Here is a 20,973-nt window from a genome sequence, read left to right on the forward strand (position 1 = left end):
GAAGCGACGAGCACGGCACAAAGCAGCTTCTGGGCTTGGGGATATCTTGTCTTGTCGTCTCGGAGGACTTCACTGATGCAGTACACCGGTCGCTGTACACAGCAGGCCCGGACTGCGGCTTCACTCGAGGGCTTGTCACAGCCCCCGAGCTCAGCGGCGTGGTCGGGGCTGGCCGAATGCTCGGGCTTGACTCTCTGGTCGGGAGGAGCCAGGTGCTCGGGCTCGACTCCCTGGTCGGGAGGAGCCAGGTGCTCAGGCTTGACTTCCTGCTCAGGAGGAGTTAGGTGCTCGGGCTCTACTCCCTGCTTGGGAGGAGCCGCGAGAACTGGAGACTACCTAGGGGCGGCCGGGAGCTGGGACCCAGCACCTTGCCCCGAGCCCTCATCACGCTCCACCACCAGTACCATGCTCACAACCTGAGGTGTGGCCGAGACGTAGAGCAGAAGAGGCTCACCCTCGGAGGGGGCCACCAGTACGGGCGGCAAGGTGAGATATTTCTTCAAGTCGTGGAAGGCCTACTCGGCCTTCGGCGTCCAGTCGAAGTGACCGGTCTTCTTGAGGAGTTTGAAGAGGGGGAGTCCTCGCTCCCCGAGCTTGGAGATGAAGCGCCCGAGGGCCGCCATGCAGCCGGCGAGGCGCTAAACTTCCTTGAGTCGAGCCGAGGGTCGCATCTGCTCGATGGCCCGGATCTTTTCAGGGTTGGCCTCGATTCCTCAGCTAGAGTCCAGGAAACTGAGGAGCTTGCCTGCAGGCACCCCGAAGACACACTTCTCAAGGTTGAGCTTTAAGCGGGTAGTGCGGAGACTGTTGAAAGTCTCAGCTAGATCTTCCAGCAAGGTGGCGCGGTCTCGGGATTTGACCACGAGATCGTCGATGTAAGCCTCGACGTTGCGGCCGACCTGCGAATCAAGGTTATGCGCACAGCGCGCTGGAAAGAAGACCCAGCGTTGCGCAAACCAAATGGCATTGATACATAACAATAAGTCCCCACTGGAGTGGTAAAAGAAGATTTTTTTTTTCATCCTCTACAGCCATGCGAATTTGGTGATAACCAGAGTTTGCATCTAAAAAACATAAAAGATCGCACCCCGCGGTTGCATCTACAATCTGATCTATGCGGGGTAAAGGAAAGGATCTTTTGGGCAAGCCTTGTTTAAGTCGGTGTAGTCGACGCACATGCGGAGCTTGTCATTGGCCTTCGGGACAATGACTGGGTTTGCCAGCCACTCGGGGTGGAGGACTTCTCGGATGAAGTCGGCATCAAGGAGCTTACTTACTTGCTCCTGGATGAACTCCTGGCGCTCGGGCGCCTGCCGCCGGACTTTCTGTCTCACCGGCCGTGCGTCCGGGCGCACAGAAAGGTGGTGCTCGATCACCTCCCTAGGGATCCCGGGCATATCGGACGGCTACCACGCTAACACGTCGACGTTAGCCCGGAGGAAGGCGACGAGCGCGCTTTCCTATTTGCCGCCCAGGTCACCGCCGATTCGGACGACCTAGGAAGCGTCTTCGCCCACCACGACCTCCTTTGTAGGAACGGAGGCGTCGGCGATGAGTCGTGATTTGGATGAAGAGGGTCTCGGGCCCCCTGGGTGTCCTTCAACCTCGGCCCGAGCAGAGACCAAGGCCGAGTATAGCTGCTCGGCAGGCACGGAGATGGGCCCTGCTGGGCCCGGCATCTTAACCGTGAGGTATGCATAGTGTGTGACCACCATGAACCGAGCAAGCGCCAGGCGCCAGAGGATGGCGTTGTAGGGGAGGGGGACTTCCGTGACATCGAAGATGACGTTCTCAATTCGGAAGTTGTTCTGGCTCCTAAATGTTACGGGCAGCTCGACCTGCCCGACGGGCAAGGTGTGCCCGGGTGTCACCCCATAGAAAGGGAACGATGGCTTTAGGCGCCTGGAAGGCACCTACAGCTTCTCGAAGGCCTCCCGGGAAAGGAGGTTCAGGCCTGCAGCCCCGTTGATCAGCACTCTGCTGACCTTTACGTTGCAGATGGTCGGGGACACTACCAGGGGTAGTCGCCCCATGCCTGCAGTACTTGCGGGGTGGCCGACCAGGCTGAATGTGATCGGGGAGTCCAACCACTTCAGGGGCCTTGCGGCCTCCGTGCTCGGGGTTGCCGAGCACACCTCGCACCGCATGGTCTTGACACAGCGGAGGGAGGAGGGCGTGTACGCGCCTCCGTCGATGAAGGCGATGGTGTGCTCAGGCTCCTGGAAACCAAGCTCTTGATTCTCGGGGGCAGCTCTGTCGTCGCCGCCCCTGCGGGGCTCTTCGCGGTCCCTCTGGCGTCGCTCGATGAGGCCTTTGACCGTGCGGCACTCCGTGAGATCATGCCACTCGGTCTGGTGGATCTGGCACCACTTCCCTTGTTCGGGCCTCGCAGGAGCGGGGGCCCTTGCGGGAGCAGGAGCCCTCGCAGGAGCCGGAACCCTTGCGGGCGCGGACCTTCAGTCGGTGGCCGCCCGGCGCACCGGCCGGCGGTCAGGCTCCTCGGCTGGCCTGCGGGCAGGACCCTGAGCCGGCACGACAGGGACAGCTTCGCGCCTTCTTCTCTTTTTCTTTTCCCGCCTGTCAGAGCGGGAAGGACTTGGTTGATCGGCAGCGGGTTGCTCAGGGCGCGGAACATGCCACGCCCGAGCCTCCGCCGCCTTTGCGCACTTATCGGCCAGCGCGAACAGCTCCGCGGTGGTCTCGACTTCGTGCGTGCCCAGCTTCTCGAGAATCCGCTCATTGCGGACACCCTGCCGGAACGCGACAATGATGGCATGGGGGGTTATCCGTGGGATGGTGTTGCGGACCTGGCTGAAGCACTGTATGAAGTGCCACAACGTCTCCCCCTCCTACTGTTTCACGGCGTGGAGGTCGCACTCCAAGCTGGGGCGCGTGAACGTGCCCTGAAAGTTAGCCACAAACTAGTGGCAGAGGTCATCCCAGGAGCCGATGGATCCTGGGGGTAAGTTCATAAGCCAAGAACGGGCAGAGCCCCTCAAGGCTACTTGAAAATAATTGGCCATCACCTTTTCACTGCCGCTGGCTGCTTGGACAGCGGTGGTGTAGATTTGGAGGAACTCGACGGGGTCGATGGACCCATCATACTTCTCCGGCAGCTCTGGCCTAAACTTCGTGGGCCAGTTGACCCGACGAAGCTCGCTGGTGAAGGTGCGCAGCCTGTGCTGTACCCCGCAGCATGGGCAGCACCCTTGGGCAGTGAACGCCGGCGAGTCGGGGAGCCCCGGCTGTCATGGGCCGTCATGGAGGAGGCCTAGTCCTCAGCTTCGGCCTCATACCGGGACTCCCGTTGGCCCTCCGCTCGTTGAGATGCAAGCAGAGGTCCTGAGCTCTGGTAGTGGCCAGGGGGGGCAGCACTCCGCTTGGAGGCCCCCCGGCCGGTTCGGCCGCCACCTGAGGACGGACCGGCCTTGGTTGCACCGCGGTGGGAGGTAGCCCCGGGAGCTTTCAGCCAACACCTGACGGTGAGCCGTGCCCACCAGGGCGGCCACCTCCTGGAGCCAGCGGCCTTTTGGGGTTTCCCCGGCCACCTGGACTAGCGGGTGCCTGAAGAGAGCTTGCGTAGCAAGCAGCGCGCTCCCAGGACTGGCATCGCCGAAGGCGAGCCTGCGCCGTAACGGCGTCCGGCACTGTCTAGACGTGGACCTCACGGCAGGAGTTTCTACCGCTTGCTGAGGGTTAGGCGGTGCGCTCGCAACGGCAGCGGCGGCCCTGCTGGGCCCAGCTACATGGTGTAACACCCTGATTTTTAGATTCCTCAAATTTCTAAAATTTTCCAAAAGTATTGAATAGCTTCACCAGTAGTATAGGTTTAAAACCTATTTTCTTAATCAATCAATCAGTATAGGTTATTATTTTGTTTGCATTGCATGCTGAGTTTTGTTAGGAGCCAGGTAAATGCATTAGAGTTCTTTTTCTTTTCTTTCTGTTTGGTGTTTTGAGTGAAAAAGATTTTGAAAAGGTTTTTACAAAACTCAGTAGTGAGTAAGTTAAGGATCTTAATGGTTGGAATTTAAAATCTTTGAATTCATCATCTATTCAATCCTTGATCATACCTGATCCTTCTCCAGCTCAATTCAAATCTTATCCAAATCCTTATTTGAAGTCAATCTCTCCTCTTTCTCAAATTCTACCCAAATTCAAATTCCTAATCTACTCCTATTCTTGTTCAACATCATTTTTCGTTTCTCTTAAATTCACTCCAAGCTCAATTCAAATTCAAATCCTATTCAAATTTCTCTGCAAAAGTTTCTTTTCTGAACCCTAGATATACCTAGAGTGTCTTTGAACTCAATCTTGCTAAGTCCAAACCCTCAGCCAAGTCTTCTAGATGGCCCAACAAAAGATCCACGAAATCTGCAAATTTTCGCGGAGTCTTGTACAGTCTCATCTTCTCATGACGTTTCAGAGTTCAAAACGGCCTCAAATACAAATCTTGACAACACCAAAGTTGTAGGTCTCGTCGAGAGCTTCGATTTGAACCTATGGAAGTCCTCTTTTGGATAATAGAGTTAAGAGTAATAGCCCCCGAAATCAGTGCTGCGCAGAGAAGTCCGAGTTCAAATAGTTTATCTTGTGATGCATTTTTGGAAATTAAGTTGGCGTTTTCGGAAGTTCCAATGACTACAACAGTTGTAGATCTTTTCGAGTACTACAATTTAGAATCAAGAAATGTCCAATTTGGAGTCCGTACGATGTATATATCATCCTCGGAATACAGAGCTGTAAAAAAGGAAATCGTAACCGACTCAAACTCGAATCCGATTCGTGTTCGATTTGGACTCCACCTCAACCAGCCACCCCTAGCCCTATATATATGAGTTGCACACCCTCTCCTACCTCTATTCCATGCCCCCAAGTCCTATAAGTCTCTGCTGCTGTCGGTGAATCAGGAACCAGGGGTCCCCGAATCCCGAGGCCAAGCCAGCAATCCACCACGTGGAGCCTTCCCGCGAGGTTCACCTCCGCGAGGTACGAAAAGACTAAGTCCCGGGAGAGGGCACTCGGGGCCACGAGCAGTGGACCCAGAGTACCCGGGTTCCCCGATGATCTGCGAAGTCTAAGTGGCCGGGAAGAAAGTGCTCGGGGAGGTGAACAGTGACCTCCGAGCACCTAAGTCCCCCGACGACCAGAAGAGCCGAGTACAGGGACGGGTGCGCCCGGGGCTGCGAACAGTGGCCCCCGGGCATCCGAGTACCCCGAGGACCCAAGGAAGGTAGTTCCGGGAAAGAGTGCTCGGGGCTGCGAACAGTGGCCCCTGAGCACTCGGTTCCCCGAGGACCCGAACAGTCAATTCCGGAGAGAGTGCGCGGGGCCGTGAACAGTGGCCCCCGAGCACTTTGTTCCCCGAGAACCCAAGAAGTCCTTTGTTGGTGGCCCCCGCAGAGGTCCAGCGATGAGGTGTCGTCCAGTGAAAGGCCCGATGCCGCATTTAAGGGCGTGCGTGGCCTGTCACCTCCAACTGCTCCCGTCACGCTCGGTGTCAGTCCCTGCCATATTCTGACAGAAGGGCGTGGGGACATTAAATGCACGGGTCTCATCCTGCGTCATCCGGTGCGCCTCGGGATAGCGTCGCGAGGCCCGAGGCGCCCCGCTTGCCGCCCTGCTGTGGCAGGCGTACAAGACCGAACGGGCACGCCGGGCCGCTCGGTGGTTGCCCGGTGGGCCCTCTCCACGGCGCCCGTTGCCAGCGCCATTATGGCGACCGAAGACCGGGCGAGGGGCGCGTTTTCAACCCCCCGTCACTTCGTAGAGAGGCCATGATGATCACTTTTCCATTTATGGTGCCTCGGAACTCGTGCCCTCCCTTTCAGGGCACGCAACTGCCAGCGGGTATTTAAGGCAGACAGCAGGCACGAACAAAAGAAAAGGAAGAAAGAGGCAAGTTGAAGCGATGGAAGGTGAATCTCAGTGAACCCGGAGCAGAGAAGAACATCTTCGTACAAGCATAGAAGTTGAGACCACCGAAGAACAAGGAGCCTGAAGCTCTAGGATAGACAAACATTCTTGTAACCAGCAACATCTCTGAGAGACATTCTCAGAGCATTTATAGCATCCACACAGGAGTAGGGTATTACGCTCAGTGCGGCCCGAACCTGTCTAAAAATCCCTTTAGTGCATTTACTGCGTTCTACATTAGATCATTCCACGCCACCTGCCATTGCATTCATATCCATTTATTTCTCCAGCAAACATATTCAGAATCATCCCCCCGGCCGAATCTCTAAAAAGGGGTCCCTCAGGAAACCTGCGACAGGAGTTAACCCTCCGACAGCTGCCCTGTCCGTGTGTCGCCGAAGCGCCGCCGTTCGCCGGAGTCGCCGCCGCCCGTGATGCGCTACGTCATCTTCTCCGTGAATCCTTCTTCCTCGACCACCAAAGTAACATGAGGATCTCTTCTTCTCCTCCCTTACTACTGTTTTAGCATCATACTAAGTCCCTAGCCAAGCCCTAGCCCCGGCCAAAGCCCGATCTATGCCGCCACGGTCGTCATCGTCGCGGACAGCCGCGCTGTAGCTGATTGGCATCGACGTTCCCGACCGACCAGAGGTCAAATCACCAAGCCCTTTCACCGGTGCATGCCCCATGATGTTCCCCACGCCCTCACCAACCAGCTCGGCCAGTAGAGCAGCCAAACTACCGCAATCAAGGTCGACATACCCGCTGTCCGGTTTCTGGACGTGTTCTGCACGCGCACCGGATTTGCATTCGCGTCCCCTGTCAATCCGAAAGCCGTATGGATGCACCAATCACGTCACGGCGTGTCCCATGGAGTCTTCTATGTTACCCTAGGAGCCCATCCCTGTTTGTGCAGTGACACGACCAGGACGCCATTGCCAACCATAGCATGTCGCAGCCATCACCCGTCTCATCTATGCTGATCGTTCTTCCTCTCAGTGGATGATCTACCAAAACCTATGCCATAGCATTGTGTTCCCGGGTTATATGAACATCCTTGTTCAAACAGTTTCTCAAATTTCATAGTCAATCTCCTGGAACGCGAGCGTCTTCGTTCTCGCATCTGTTCACGGTCACCACCAAACCTAGAAGCAGTCATCGCTATTTTGCCGCTACTTCGGATGACCCCTTCCAAAACCAACCATACCACTAAGTTTGTCTTTCCGTGTTCTACGCCATGCTTCCCTCGTTTCACTGAAACACTACTGAAGCCGACATCGATGTTTGTGGGCACGTGCCCGATCGCTATCTCTGATGAAACCCAAACCACCACCGCTACATAGAGTCACCAGTAGTATCCTAAACCTAGAAGCGTAACCTTTAGCCTTTTTGATCCATCATAGGTGGTCGATACTAGATCTCAGCGTATGCTTTCTTTAATCCAAGATGGTACTTGCATAGCATGCCAAGTCAGCGCCACATCATTCTCCTTAGCCTAGTCAGCGAAGTCTAGTCAGCCCTACACTTCTTGAATCTTTCACAATAATGTTGTCAAGCCTGACACAGTGATTGTGCGATAAAACCTTTCCCATAGAAAGATAGTTCCGGAAAATCAGCATTTTCTTTTCAGTCTAATCCATCTTCCGAAAGTTATTCTCTTTTCATCTTAACTCTGATTTAGACAATTCTTGCATCTAAATGTTCCTAAAATCATCCCTATCCAACCATAGTATTTTTGAAGTGTTTTGATGATGTTTGGTATGTTGTTCTTAGTGTTTCCTTTGTGTTATTTATCGGTAGTTTTCGTGATTAGTCGATATCGTTCCGAAGCAGTTCGAGGGACTCCAAGATCAAGATTTCAACAACACTGAACAGCATTGGAAAAAAGGCAAGTGTCCTTAATCATATTGAACCTATGTTTTAAATGTTTTGTTTTACAAAATTGCATGCAGAGTCATTATGATGGGTAGTCACCTATGTTAGGGGTTTCCCTAGATTTTCCCTTATCATTCCTTGAAACCTAGATGGTTTATGGTTAGGTGTCTTTTATGGGTAGATTGCTTAGCCATGCTTTTGGGATGTTAAGAAGTGTCATGATCTTGACTAATGAACATATACAACATTGGTGGTTAATGTGTTAATGGTCTAGCAACATGGAACCTTAGGCCTTGAGAAAAGTAGTTTTGATGGTTGTCATGGTTATGATGTTGGTTTAGTGTTTGCTCAAGTTACCTAAGTAAGGACCGGTTCGTGGAGCAACAATCCAAGAAGTAACGTACCAACCATGAGGCTGATATGGGTAAGGCGTGACATACTGATTAGAGTCTGTCCAGTGTGCGTTGAGTTAGCACAAAAGGGGGCTTCTGGGTATGAGCTTTGCTTGCGTAAAAGCCTGGCGGTGAAACCTAGTGGGCAGACACATACTGGATTAGTCTCTGGTTAGTGGAAAGTGTCATACAGTGATTCTTGGCGGCACACCACTGGCGTGTGCTAAGTGTCTTGCGAACACGGCAACATGGAATTCACTGACTCGTGGGGAAAGCTGGACAACCTCTGCAGAGTGTAAAACTGTTATAACAGCCGTGCTCACGGATATCAGAGACTTGGATCCTCACATGATTAGTGTGTTGTGGTTATGAGTTTGGTTGTGGTTATAGTTCTGGTACAGGGAGTACTAGATGGTTGTGGTTATGGTTCTGGTATAGAGAGTACTAGATGGTAGTGGTTATGGTTCTGGTACAGGGAGTACTAGATGGTTTTGGTTATAGTACAGGGAGTACTAGAAGGTTATGGTGTGCAAGGTGGGGAGCCTTGTATGCTGGATGCTGAACTGTATGAGTTACATTCATTTAATAACTGCTTAATGTTTTTCAGTCCAAATATGTTTTCATTACTCGCATTTACGCAAAAATACCATTTGTTAGCATATTCTTGGTATAAGCCTGCATATCATTACTTTCCCCCACTTGCTGAGTACTCTATGTGCTCACACTTGCTATTTTCCCTATATCATGCGACATATGTGTTGATGTTCAGTGAGTGAAGATGTTGAAGACTATCAAGACGAGGTTGTGACGTTTTAGGCGCGTGTCTCCCGGTCAGTTGCCTGCGGTGTTGTTGGGCACCAGTGCTTCTGTTCCGCTGCAGATATCTTCATAGAAGACAATATATGTCAATTGCTGTAAAAGTTTAATGTTTATTTAATAGAAGTATTACTTTTGTTACTTCACCTGTGACGTCTTTATGTGTGTTGAACATCCTGGGCACACATAAGCCGCATCTGGTTTTGGCCGTTAAAACCAGGTGTGACACATGGTCCCCATGAGAGGGGAGCGCCGTGCGGGCGGACCGTGACTGCTGCTGAGGAGCAGCAGAGACTGGGGCCTCCTGTGCGAGGGGCTCCATTTCTTCACTGGAACTGGAGTCGGTGCGTCGGAGACGATGTCCACCTGCCATTTTTTGTGCAGGAAAACAAAACAAATTCAGGGATGCAACCCCCCTACCTGGCGCGCCAGCTGTCGGAGGGTGAACTCCTCAAGCAGGGATCCGGAGGGACCCCCTTTGAGATTCGGCCGGGGGGATGATTCTGAATCTGTTTTGCGGGTGAAATAAATGGGCGTAAATGTGATGCAGGTGGAATGGAATGATCGGATGCAGAAGTAGTAAATGCATATGAGGTCTTTTAGACAGGTTCGGGCCGCACTGAGCGTAACACCCTACTCCTGTGTGTATGCTATAAATGCTCTGAGAATGTCTCTCAGAGATGTTGCTGGTTACAAGAATATTTGTCTAGCCTAGAGCCTCGGGCTCCTTGTTCTTCAGTGATCTGAGCTTTGTGCTTGTACTGAACATCTGTCTTCTTCCTCGACTTGCTATTCTCAACCTTCGCCTTCTGTCTCCCTCCTTCACCGGGGAGCCCGCCCCGTCTTAAATACCCACCGGGGCGGTAGCGTGCCCAGAAAGGGAGGGCGTGAGTTCCAAGGCGCCATAAAATGGAAAGCAACCATCATGGGCTGCTATGCGAAGTAACGGGGAGGGTTGAAAACGCGCCCCCGTCCGGTCTGGCTCGTCATCATGCCGTTCTGCAACGGGCGCCGCGGAGAGGGTCCACCGGGCAGCCACTGAACAGCCCGGCGTGCCCACTCGGTCTTGTATACCTGACACAGCAGGGCTGCAGGCGGGGCACCTTTGTCTTTGCGATGTTATCCCGAGGCGCGCCGGATGTCGCGGGATGGGACCTGTGCATTAAATATCCCCACGCCTCCCTGCCAGGTCGTGGCAGGGACTGACAACGAGCGTGACAGGAGCAGTTGGAAGTGACAGGCCACGTGCCCTCTTAAATGCGGCATCGGGCCTTTCACTGGTTGACACCTCACCACTGGACCTCTGTGAGGGGCCACCGGCGAAGGACTTCTGAGGTCCTCCGAGAACCGAGTGCTCAGGGATCACTGTTCACAACCCCGAGCACTCTCTCCCGGATATGCCCTTTCTTAGTCCTCGGGGAACCGAGTGCTCGGGGGCCACTGACCACGGCCCGAGCACTCTCTCCCGGAACTGACTGTTCGGATCCTTGGGGAACCGAGTGCTCGGGGACCACTGTTCACAGCCCCGAGCACTCTCTCCCGGAACTAACTTCCTTGGGTCCTCGGGGTACTCGAGTGCTCGGGGGCCACTGTTCGAAGCCCCGAGCACCCCCTTCCCGGTACTTGGCTTTTCTGGTCGTCGGGGGACTTGAGTGCCCGGGGGCCACTATTCATGGCTCCGAGCACTCTCTTCCCGGCACTTAGTCTTCTCGGGTCATCGGGGAACTCGGGTACTCGGGGACCACTATTCATGGCCCCGAGCACCCTCTCCCGGGACTTAGTCTTCTCATACCTCGCGGAGATGATCCCTGCGGGAGGGCGCCACGTGGCAAACTGCTGATCTGGCCTCGGGACTTGGGGACCCCTAGTTCCTGTGTCACCGACAGCAGCGATAGTATCCTTGAAATATACTTTTGGAATGACCTTGACAGAGCAAAGCTATTACAATCCCCAGAAATCATACCAAATCAATTCTGTCATTACCACCTATGGGAGACAACACACACTTCAATACACAAAGAGTCACCAGCATAGATACTCATCATCTTCCCAACAACCACTGCATCTGTTAACCCATCCAACATCATCAACAACCCAGCCAACATCTCAAACACACAATTATCCAATCGATCCTTATGCCATTAATCCTGATCCTACCATACGATCTGGATCGAGAGACACTACATCTCCACCACAAGAACCGATTGAAAAAACAAGTACCAAAGCCACATCAGCAAACATTGTAAGTATACACTTCTTATCAGAGTCTACTAAGTATACATACAAACACATACAATAGTCTCTTATTATCATCTAATGATACTATATACTGAATTCATATTGCAGACGCTTCCACCTTCACTATCACAAGATGAATCCCCACTCAAAAAAACTGAACTCCTGTATCTACTCACTGCCAATACATACAAAGTGAAAATATTTATAAACCTATTGCGTGGTATCCCAACTACTTATCTATTTAACATGCAGGGACACTGCCGCTGTGGCTAAACACTCTGCTACCCGCAAAAGACTATTCCAAGATAGCACAGATACTTCAAAAATGGTAGACTTCAAACTCCCGAAACTAGCACATTACATTATTCTCATTCTAAGATTCTAATTGCTAATAAACAAACTACCTTCGAAGCTATTTATTATTTTCAGAACATTTACAATTAGTAGTCTTTGCTTATAATTTTGAACATTCAATTAATTTATTTCATATGCATGTAAACTGCTTCTTGCTCATGATTATAATATTAACAAATAAGTAACGATATCCTATACTGTGCCTCATGCTATATTACAAAAAAGTTTTTAAAAAAATCCTCACTGTTGTGCTACATATATCACCTTATATTTTCAAATGTTTCTTCAATCTCCATATATCACAACCCTTTTGTTCTCTTTGATGTGTTAGAAAGTTGCCACATAGCTTAGAACATTGTTTACAAACAAACCATGTGAACATGAACAACAGACTTTGCTAAAAGCACAGCTGATACCACCTATCCTGGTGCCAGATCACCATATCCTGTATCTAGCATGTTCATCAACACAGGAACAGAAGATCAACGTGTATACGGCCAGAGGCCATGTGAAACCCTTAAAACCTTCATAAGGCTTGTCCTTGATGCATAGTTGACTTATTTCTATGAAAGAATTTTCAGAATATTGAATAGCAAAAGATACAACATTGGAACTACAATGGTGTAGCTGGTGGCCACTGAAATATAAGTTCAACGAGAAAATACGCTAGAAACTTTGGCAGAAGATTAATTCACTGCTAAATTTTTCTGATTCTAAATTAACTCGCGGCAGAGTACACTGATAGTATTAGCTGCTATATCTTTCCATAATTGGATAGAAGCCATCAAAACATGCCAGCTTTCCCAGTCAAACCACAAGTTTCTCTTTTACTATATTTTAATGATCAAATAATTAAGCATGTGATGTCATCTAAGTATCAAAACAACATCTATTATTATCTACAAGCTCATAATGCTTTGTCCATGTTAAGTACAGAATAAAACGGTAGTTTGAAAATAATATAAGCACTAGGAGCTACACAATAAAGATAAATGAATGGTTCTCACACATAGGAAAATAGCATAGACACCTTATCAGCAATCTTATGCATGATATTATTAACCAATTTTTTCCCCTTTGTTACTGTTACTGCATAGTGCTATCCATACTTTAACAATTGACATAATACTTCTACCAGTTATGTTATGAAATCCTGCTTGTTATGTTTGTTGCATCACACATACAGAATGGCTAATGTGTAATCTTTTTTTCCCATATTCTTTGAACAGCTTACCATATAAAAGTACTAAACTATTCCACTGCATATAGTAAACTTCATGGACAGAAAAAAAATGTAAGATAGGCTAATAAACTGTCAGTTCTACAGAAATTATCTCATTTCCTGCTTCTCCTCCAAACAACCCTCCTAAACAATTATTAGAGCCTCCAAATCCATTAGCTTTCAATCATAGTTAAAAATCACTCTTACACCAGACTACAACAAACTTTTTACTCCTATTAAGTGCTTCATCCCTCTAGAAATGATTAAAAAAAAATCTTTCGCCTGATACACTTGCACACACAAACAAAAGAAAAAAACGCAAACCTTTCACTGCCTTACATTTTTTCTTTCTTTACCTACCAATACATGATGCCAACAATATATTATCACTACAACAAGCAATTACCCTCTATACATTTATACTACATTAAATTCTATTCCCACACTTTTTCACACCTACATGTCTCTGTTTTTTTAACTTCCTGTTTCCTTGACTAGGAGGACAGCCACACCCGCAAAAAGAGCAAAAATGACACTCCAAAAACAACAAGCAATCCATTGCCTTCACACACGCAGAAAAATAATACTTGAAGGTAAATTCCAGCTACATGCCACTTTTTCCTATCCACTGCCTTACAACTGGCGCATAGAAAAAAATACCGATCCTTCCTCTTCCAGTTCCAGGCACAACGAGCACGTTTTGACTTTTGAAGCACTGCTGGTCTTTTGCCACAGAATGGAGCACGATCTTCTTCCTTTTTGCTGAAGCTTGCTTTTGAAACTGTGTTAACCAGCCTGTTAATCTGTCAAACACTGAAACAATACTGCCATTACGTTTCATGTAATATACTCATGTAGATATTGGTAAGACATGCATGCGCACCTGTAACAAAATACTCAGATCAGGATAGCGCCAGCCTCTTCCAGCCATAATCATGTACAGCTACATAATGTATAATTAGCCTCCAGCAACATCTAAATAGCAGTACTACTCTTGTAACTCTACATAATCATTGTCAGAAAATACTTATACGTCATTGTCAAAAAAATAACATATAAAAAAATATATACAGCTTTACACTTCGCAGCACTGCGTGCGCAAATCACTAGTACATAGTATTTGCCGTCCATTCTCTGGAAGCTCGTTGAGCCACGTCACCCCAAAAAATCTGTCCGTCGGATCAAAGCGCTGGACGGCACGATCGCTTCGTGCGCTCTCCTCTCCCGCACAGCGGGCCATCTCCGCCGCCTCCCTCCTCGAGGCCACCCGCCTCTCCTCTCGAGCCCCCTCCCGTGCCCGTGCTCGCTCCCGCCCCGCCGCAGCGTGCACCTCGCCTCGCCGCGCTCCGCGCCCACCATCGCCTCCTCGCCCTCGCCGGCCGTCGCCCCCTCGCCGTTGCCGTCGCCGGCCAGATCCGCCCCCGCCCGGGCCGGATCCGGCCGCCGGCGCCCCGTTTTGCCGCTCGCCGGAGCCCGCCGCCGCCCTACATCGTCGTCCGCTCCCGCTCCTCCTCCTCCTCCTTCTCCACCCCTCCCCTGCGCGCTGCCCTCGGCTTCCTCTCCCGGCCCAGCGTCGGCAGATCCGCTTCGTGAAGCTAGGGAGAAGGCAGCAGCAGAATCTCAGGAGAATGCTGCTGCAGAAGCTTGGGCAAAAGCTGAGCGAGCTGCTGTTAAGAAAGCTGCAGCAGAAGCAAGAAGGAGGGCTGAAAGAGCAGTTTTTGAGAGGGTTGCTGCTGAAGCTCGACAAAGGGCTGCTAATGAAGCTAGAGAAAGGGCTGCATCTGAAGCACGGGCAAGAGAAAATAAGCATAGAGCAGCAACAGCGCTACCTGATCTTGAGTCTATCTTTGGTATGCCTTCTAGATCAAGCAGTGTACCAAGATCACAAACCTCAACAACGGTGAGCACTGAGCAGCTGCATGAGTTGTTTTTGTAGACAATTTGTCCGGGTTTAACCTTGTTTTTTTTCTCTGATAATTTTAACTTTTCAGAATCCTTTTGATGTTCAACCTCAAGGTAGTTCTGGTTCTGGTACTGTGAGGACATTTTCGGGTTCAGCTCCTCCCTTCACTCAGCCTTCATCAAGCAATCTTATGGATGATCTATCTTCTATATTTGGAGGTACTATTTAATATTTGCACATTATCATTGTTAGTAGTGTTTTTGTGCTATCTTAGAAACTAATTTGCACAAATTATATTCAGTGTTGTTAGTTGTGGATGTAGGGGTGGTCACAAATCAGGCCCTCAACAGGATTTAACATTAATCATTTTTTAGCATGCAAGTACTACTCTAGCATTATTTCGAGTGTATGCAATTATCACTGACCAAGTTTTAATATTCTTCATATATAGCACCTATTTCAAGAAGTGGATGGAGAGAGTGAAGAAAGAAGGAAGGCAATATTAGAGCATCTCCATCCGGCCCCCTTTCCCACTCTTATCCTATTTTTTAGGAAAAACAGTACAAAAACCTCTCCAACCGGCTCCCTTTCTCACCCCAAATCTTTGAGGGACCCCTAAAATTGCATCTTCGAACCTCATCTGTAGGAAGTGTGTATCGAGCCCCTATCCATCAACGACCGAGCTTCCCGCGCCGCCACGGACATCTCCTCCGCCATCCACGCCAGGTACACCTTCGCCCCCCCTCCCCTGTCCCGCCGCCTGGCACGCCGACGCCTCCTCCGCTTGCCCGGCAGGCGGCTCCTCCGTTTTGGCCGACGCAGCCGCCTCCTCCGCGTGCCCCACGCCGCCGAACCCCGTGGCCGCCCGCGCCGCTGGCCCCCTTCGCCGCTGGCGCCGCTGGCCCCCTGGCTGCGCCGCCGGACCCCTTGGCCGCCTGCGCCGCTGGCCCCCTTCGCCGGCTTCCCGCGCCGCCACAGACATCTCCTCCGCCATCCACGCCAGGTACACCTTCGCCCCCCTCCCCTGTCCCATCGCTTGGCACGCTGATGCCTCCTCCGCTTGCCTGGCAGCCGGCTCCTCCGTTTTGACCGACGCAGCCGCCTCCTCCGCGTGGCCCACGCCGCTGGACCCCTTGGCCGCCCGCGCCGCTGGCCCCCTTCGCCGCTCGCGTCGCTGCCCCACCGCTCGCGCCGCCGGGCCCCTTGGCATCCCGCGCCGCTGCCCCCCTGCCCGCGCCGCCAGCCCAGCACCTCCGGTGCCCCGCCCAGCAGATCTGAGCGAGAGAGGAACTCGGAGAGGGAGGGAGTCTGGCACAGAAGGAGTCCGGCTGGAGAGAGGGAGGGAGTCCGGCCGGGGAGTGGGAGAGAGGAGGAGGGAGGCGACTGGGAGAGTGAGGCGACGGGGAGATATTTGGAGCCGGCTGCAGAGAGGTTTGGAGTGGGCCGGCTTTAGAGAGAAATGGTAGAAATTGATTATGTGTAAATTTTGCAATGCTAAAAATTGATTATATGTATACAATTTGTGTTATGCAGGTGTAGGTTACAACAATGGATAGTTTTTTGGATTTGATGAGTGATCGAAACATTGAAGACAATGGACCGTATTGGGATGATAGTCAATTTGCAAGCCCACTTGAGGAGCAACAAACGCCACATGTAGAAGCTGGTGCATCCCAAAAAGCAAAAAAGGCTAGATCAAAAAATTTCAGTGTAAAAGAAGACAACATGTTGGTGTCGGCATGGCTAGAAGTTAGTTTGGATGCTATACAAGGGAATGAACAATCACGTGCTACGTATTGGCAAAGAATTACTGATTATTTTCATGAGCACAAGGACTTTGCATCTGATCGTAATTCCAATTCTCTACAGCATCGTTGGTCTGTCATACTAGAAGGTGTTAACCGATTTTGTGGATGTTATGTTCAGATTCAAAACAGGAGGCAAAGCGGGGTGACAGAACAAGATAAGGTATAATGTTCTCTTCTTTATTTGATTGTCATTTTATATGGTGGTGCAAGTCTAATAAGGTGTACTTACATGTGTAGGTAATGCATGCATGTGAATTGTATAAGTCAAAAGATCCGAAAGGCAGATCGTTCGGATTGTTGCATTGTTGGAATATCTTGCAGCACGAGCAAAAGTGGAAGGATAGGTGCGGCGAGAAAAAACAGAAGACATCCACCACTGGAAGTCTATTGTCCAGTCCTGGGACCAATGAGAGTCATCTAGAGGTTGATGGGGAGGGTCATACTTCAGAGCCCGTGGTTAGGCCAGTAGGTAGGAAGGCGGAGAAAGAGCGACAGCGGCGAGGTAAAAATCCCATTTCTTCTGGAGATAATCTTTACATGGAAGCGATGGAAAACTTGTGGGCTAAGAAGAAAGAGGCAGAAGCCTTGAAAGAGGTTGCAAAAAAAGAGCGCAATGATGAAAGACTTGCACTTGAGAAGAAAAAGATTGAACTGAAGGAACAAGATATTGAGTTAAGGAGAAGGATTGAAGATGATAAGGTGATGAATATGGATCTTAGTGCTATGAGTGAGCGACAACGACATTACTATACACGCTTGCAGGATGAGATCATTGCTCGGCTGTTTGGCACAGGCTCGGGTTGAGCTACTTCATATATAGAACTTTAAGTATTTTGTTGGCACTTTAAGTATGTTGTATAAACTTTAAGTATGTTGTACAAACTCTATGTTAGTTTTATGGACTATCTATGTTAGTTGTACGGACTATCTATGTTAGTTGTTGTGTGATGAAAAATCTGCATACATTACCATACGTTATTACAACTGCATACATAATAGGTACTGACTACATTATTACGAGTGCATACATAATTAAAACAGTACATGGCAGGTACCGACTATATTGGTACAACTACACACTACACCCCTCCATATTTTTTCCACAGGTGCTCGACTAGATCATCACGAAGCTGTGAGTGAGTTTCCCTGTTAGTAATGGCTAGATGAGTTTGAAGAAACGCTTGCAGTTCAGCCGTAGGACGATGAGAAGCTGTCACAACTTCTCCCATCCCATCGAAATGGTGGTCACCTTCTGCATCTCGCTCATCTTCAACGATCATATTATGCATGATGATACAAGCTGTCATGATTTGTCCTAGTGTGTCTTGATCCCAAAATCTTGCTGGCCCACGAACAATGGCAAAACGAGATTGCAGAACTCCAAATGCTCGTTCCACCTCCTTCCTCACCGCTGCTTGTACTTTCGTAAAATATTTCCTCTTATTCCCTTGTGGAGATGGTATTGGCTTAACAAATGTGGCCCATTGAGGATATATGCCATCTGCAAGGTAATACCCCATTGTATAATTATGATCATTAATGGTGTAGTTCACTTCTGGAGCGTGCCCTTCAGCTAGATTTGCAAATAGGTGAGAACGGTGCAGAACATTAATATCATTGTGAGATCCTGGTAAACCAAAGAAGGCATGCCAAATCCAAAGATCATGTGAAGCAACGGCTTCTAGAATAATGGTGGGCTCGTGCACATGACCGGTAAACTGACCTTGCCATGCTGCAGGGCAATTCTTCCACTTCCAATGCATGCAATCTATGCTCCCAAGCATACCGGGAAAACCCTTTTGCTCTCCAATTGTAAGTAATCTAGCTGTATCATTATCATTTGGGGATCTCAGGTACTCATCACCGAAGATTTCAACAATAGCTTTCACAAACCTTTTAAGACTCTACAGCAGTACTTTCTGCAATCCGAATATAATCATCAGTAGCATCTGCTGCTACTCCATAAGTTAGCATCCTAAATGCTGCGGTTATCTTCTGCAAAGGAGATAACCCAAGACGTCTGATTCTATCTCTTTTCTGCACAAAATAATCATCATGTTGTTCTACAGCTTGCAGTATGCGAAGAAATAGAGAACGAGACATTCTAAACCTGAAGAAAGTAATAAGAATCAGCCGAACCCCAGAGGATGCACAAAAATAATGAACAAACAAAAACAGATACAAACCTGCGACGAAAGAAAGTTGGACCGTAGGTAGGAGCATCTGAAAAGTAGTCTTCGTATAGCCTCCAATGCCCGGCTTCTCTGTTGCGGTTGATATACTGACGTCCAGGCACAGAACCCCCAGGTCGTGCAGCATTCAAAAGCGCATATTGAGTGTGTGCTTGGTGTAGTGTAGCAAGAATGAATTCGTCGTCATCATCCTCCTCCGACGACGATGAATCTACCAGAAAATGATGACTCATTTCGATCAGAGAGGGAACTACAAAGGAGTGTGACTTGTGAATGGCAACCGGGGACTGGCCGGGTTTACATAGAGTTGGAAGTAGCTGTTAGAAAAAACTAGCCGTTTGAAAAAAAGTAGCCGTTGAAAAATAAATAGCTGTTGGACAAAAGAGTAGCCGTTGGGAAAAAATAGCCGTTGGGAAAAATAGCCGTTGAAAAAAAAAACCGTTGAAAAAAAGTAACCGTTGCAAAAAATAGCTGTTGGGAAAAAACCGTTAGAAATATAGCCGTTAGAATTAATTTGGTAGTTAAAGGATAATATTAAAATATGGGTGAGTGAAATATAAGGGGTCAGATTTAGGGGGTCGGTTGGAGCGCACAGAGAAATAGGGGGTCAGTCTGGATAGGAAGAACCCCTATATGAAGATATAAGGGGTCAATTTTAGGGGGCCGGATGGAGATGCTCTTAGAGCGTCACCAAAGGACAATGGAGCGTGTGGTATGCTAACCTATAATCAATCTGTAACTTTTCTTTTAATTGGTAATTTCTAGCATCTGTATTAAAGATGCCAATTATATTGCTGTTCATGTGATACTTCAGGCAAAAGCTCTTGCTGAAAAAAAAAAAATGAGCGTGATTTGCAAGCTCAGCAGGAGCAGGAAGAGCGACATGTAAGCTCTATATTCTATTATTATAGTACTTCTGGGCTTTCAGCAATTCCTACCAATTTTGATATATAAATAAATAGATAAGACAATTCGTGGTTATGTCTGCAAATTTTCACATTCCCCTTCTAGCATATGCTCAAACTGAGGTAAAATTAAGTCTAGCATTACAAATCCCTAAAGAAAGTAGCGAAGGACCAAAGAGCAATTGTATCACCTGGGCTTTCCAGAACAAACACAGGGAAACAATCACTGCACCGAAGCACAGTTATCTTCACTGAATTATAATGACAAAAAGTATTCTAACCAATTGGAGTTTTCACCTATATATCCAGCAGTTAATTGCTAAATCACTGATAGGAAATTTGTTTTCAAGATCGAACATGTGAACAGTACATACTGCTCCATTTAGCCCAAAAGAATAGAGTACTTAGTGGGCTCTCCCTCTCTAATATAGTATTTTGAGTGCAGCTCAGACTAGCACATAGAAACCTGCTTATAAACTGAAATGAAAATATAGTAACGAGAATAACGACTAGAGGGGGTGAATAGTCGCCTTAACAAATTTCTTTTAAATAGATAACTTTTTCCTATTTCTCACCCAACGTACCTCAAAACGCTCAAGCGGAAGCAAAAGAATTAAAGAGAAAAAGTAAGAAGACTACTTATATGGCAACATGACTTCACAGATGGAATATGAACCATAGGTTCCATTCAAGACCATTCTATTTATCTTTGTGCGCAAAAACTTGCAACTTCCAAAGAAATTAGATAAGATGGACACCGGATAAGGTTATCCTCCAAGATGATAGTCTAGTGGCAAGAAGACTCAAGACCCGCTCAAATACATGAGTACGTGGGTGTTTAAGCCACTAGCATCGAGAAAAACAACCCTGCAAAAGTGCACTCCTACTTACCATCGAGTGCATTTTAGTCCATTTTCTTCTCCATTCATCGGACGGTTGCGGCGCCTTCACGACATAACTTCTCCTCGACGCAAGCTTCGCGATGGTGCCACATACTCCTCCAGTCCTCCCACGGTTTTGAGATCAAACCGCGAAACTGCCTGCACGCTTCTCAAAGCGTGACTCACCGCCTTGCTTACACCTTAAGCAAGCGTTTCGATATTGACGCGTGTACTCCGTCATACGATCTTGACCACCGGCAAGTCTCTTCCGCTCCGGATCCCTCCGGCCGTCTTGTCACTTGCACTGGCATCCCCTTCGCTTAACTTTGTAAACACGCCGTCTCCATCCGCCTTCAATACTTTGCTTGACCTCGACGTGTTCAGCTAGGATCATCCTTGACTCCGCTTGACCCCGATCATCCCGCCGTCGACCGCCAAGTTGTATCCATCACCTGCACACCATGAGACAAG

General features: G+C 49.0%; 2 protein-coding genes and 1 pseudogene across 2 annotated transcripts; 2 read left to right on the forward strand and 1 right to left on the reverse strand.

The window, feature by feature from the left end:
* Positions 1-1,782: 1,782 nt before the first annotated feature.
* On the forward strand, positions 1,783-15,073 carry LOC133925481 (uncharacterized). The gene is made up of 4 exons (XM_062371395.1): positions 1,783-1,854; positions 13,955-14,713; positions 14,805-14,934; positions 15,018-15,073. Exons 1-4 carry the CDS (start codon positions 1,783-1,785, stop codon positions 15,071-15,073), a joined length of 1,017 nt encoding a protein of 338 aa, XP_062227379.1.
* A 1,045-nt stretch (positions 15,074-16,118) lies between these two features.
* LOC133923497 (glutathione S-transferase T3-like) lies at positions 16,119-17,359 on the forward strand. The gene is made up of 2 exons (XM_062368784.1): positions 16,119-16,684; positions 16,762-17,359. The coding sequence occupies exons 1-2, from the start codon at positions 16,265-16,267 to the stop codon at positions 17,326-17,328; spliced, it is 987 nt and encodes a 328-aa protein (XP_062224768.1). The 5' UTR covers positions 16,119-16,264; the 3' UTR covers positions 17,329-17,359.
* A 244-nt stretch (positions 17,360-17,603) lies between these two features.
* LOC133925482 (uncharacterized) lies at positions 17,604-19,094 on the reverse strand (annotated as a pseudogene).
* Between the last annotated feature and the right edge of the window lie 1,879 nt (positions 19,095-20,973).

Source organism: Phragmites australis, chromosome 7, assembly GCF_958298935.1.
Source record: "Phragmites australis chromosome 7, lpPhrAust1.1, whole genome shotgun sequence".
NCBI lineage: Eukaryota > Viridiplantae > Streptophyta > Magnoliopsida > Poales > Poaceae > Phragmites > Phragmites australis.

Coding starts and splice junctions, on each gene's coding strand:
- LOC133925481 (XM_062371395.1), top strand. CDS start 1,783: ATGACGTTCTCAATTCGGAAGTTGTTCTGGCTCCTAAATGTTACGGGC. Junction 14,714..14,804: donor GATCACAAACCTCAACAACG/GTGAGCACTGAG, acceptor TTAACTTTTCAG/AATCCTTTTGATGTTCAACC. Junction 14,935..15,017: donor TCTATCTTCTATATTTGGAG/GTACTATTTAAT, acceptor AATTATATTCAG/TGTTGTTAGTTGTGGATGTA.
- LOC133923497 (XM_062368784.1), top strand. CDS start 16,265: ATGGATAGTTTTTTGGATTTGATGAGTGATCGAAACATTGAAGACAAT. Junction 16,685..16,761: donor GGGTGACAGAACAAGATAAG/GTATAATGTTCT, acceptor TTACATGTGTAG/GTAATGCATGCATGTGAATT.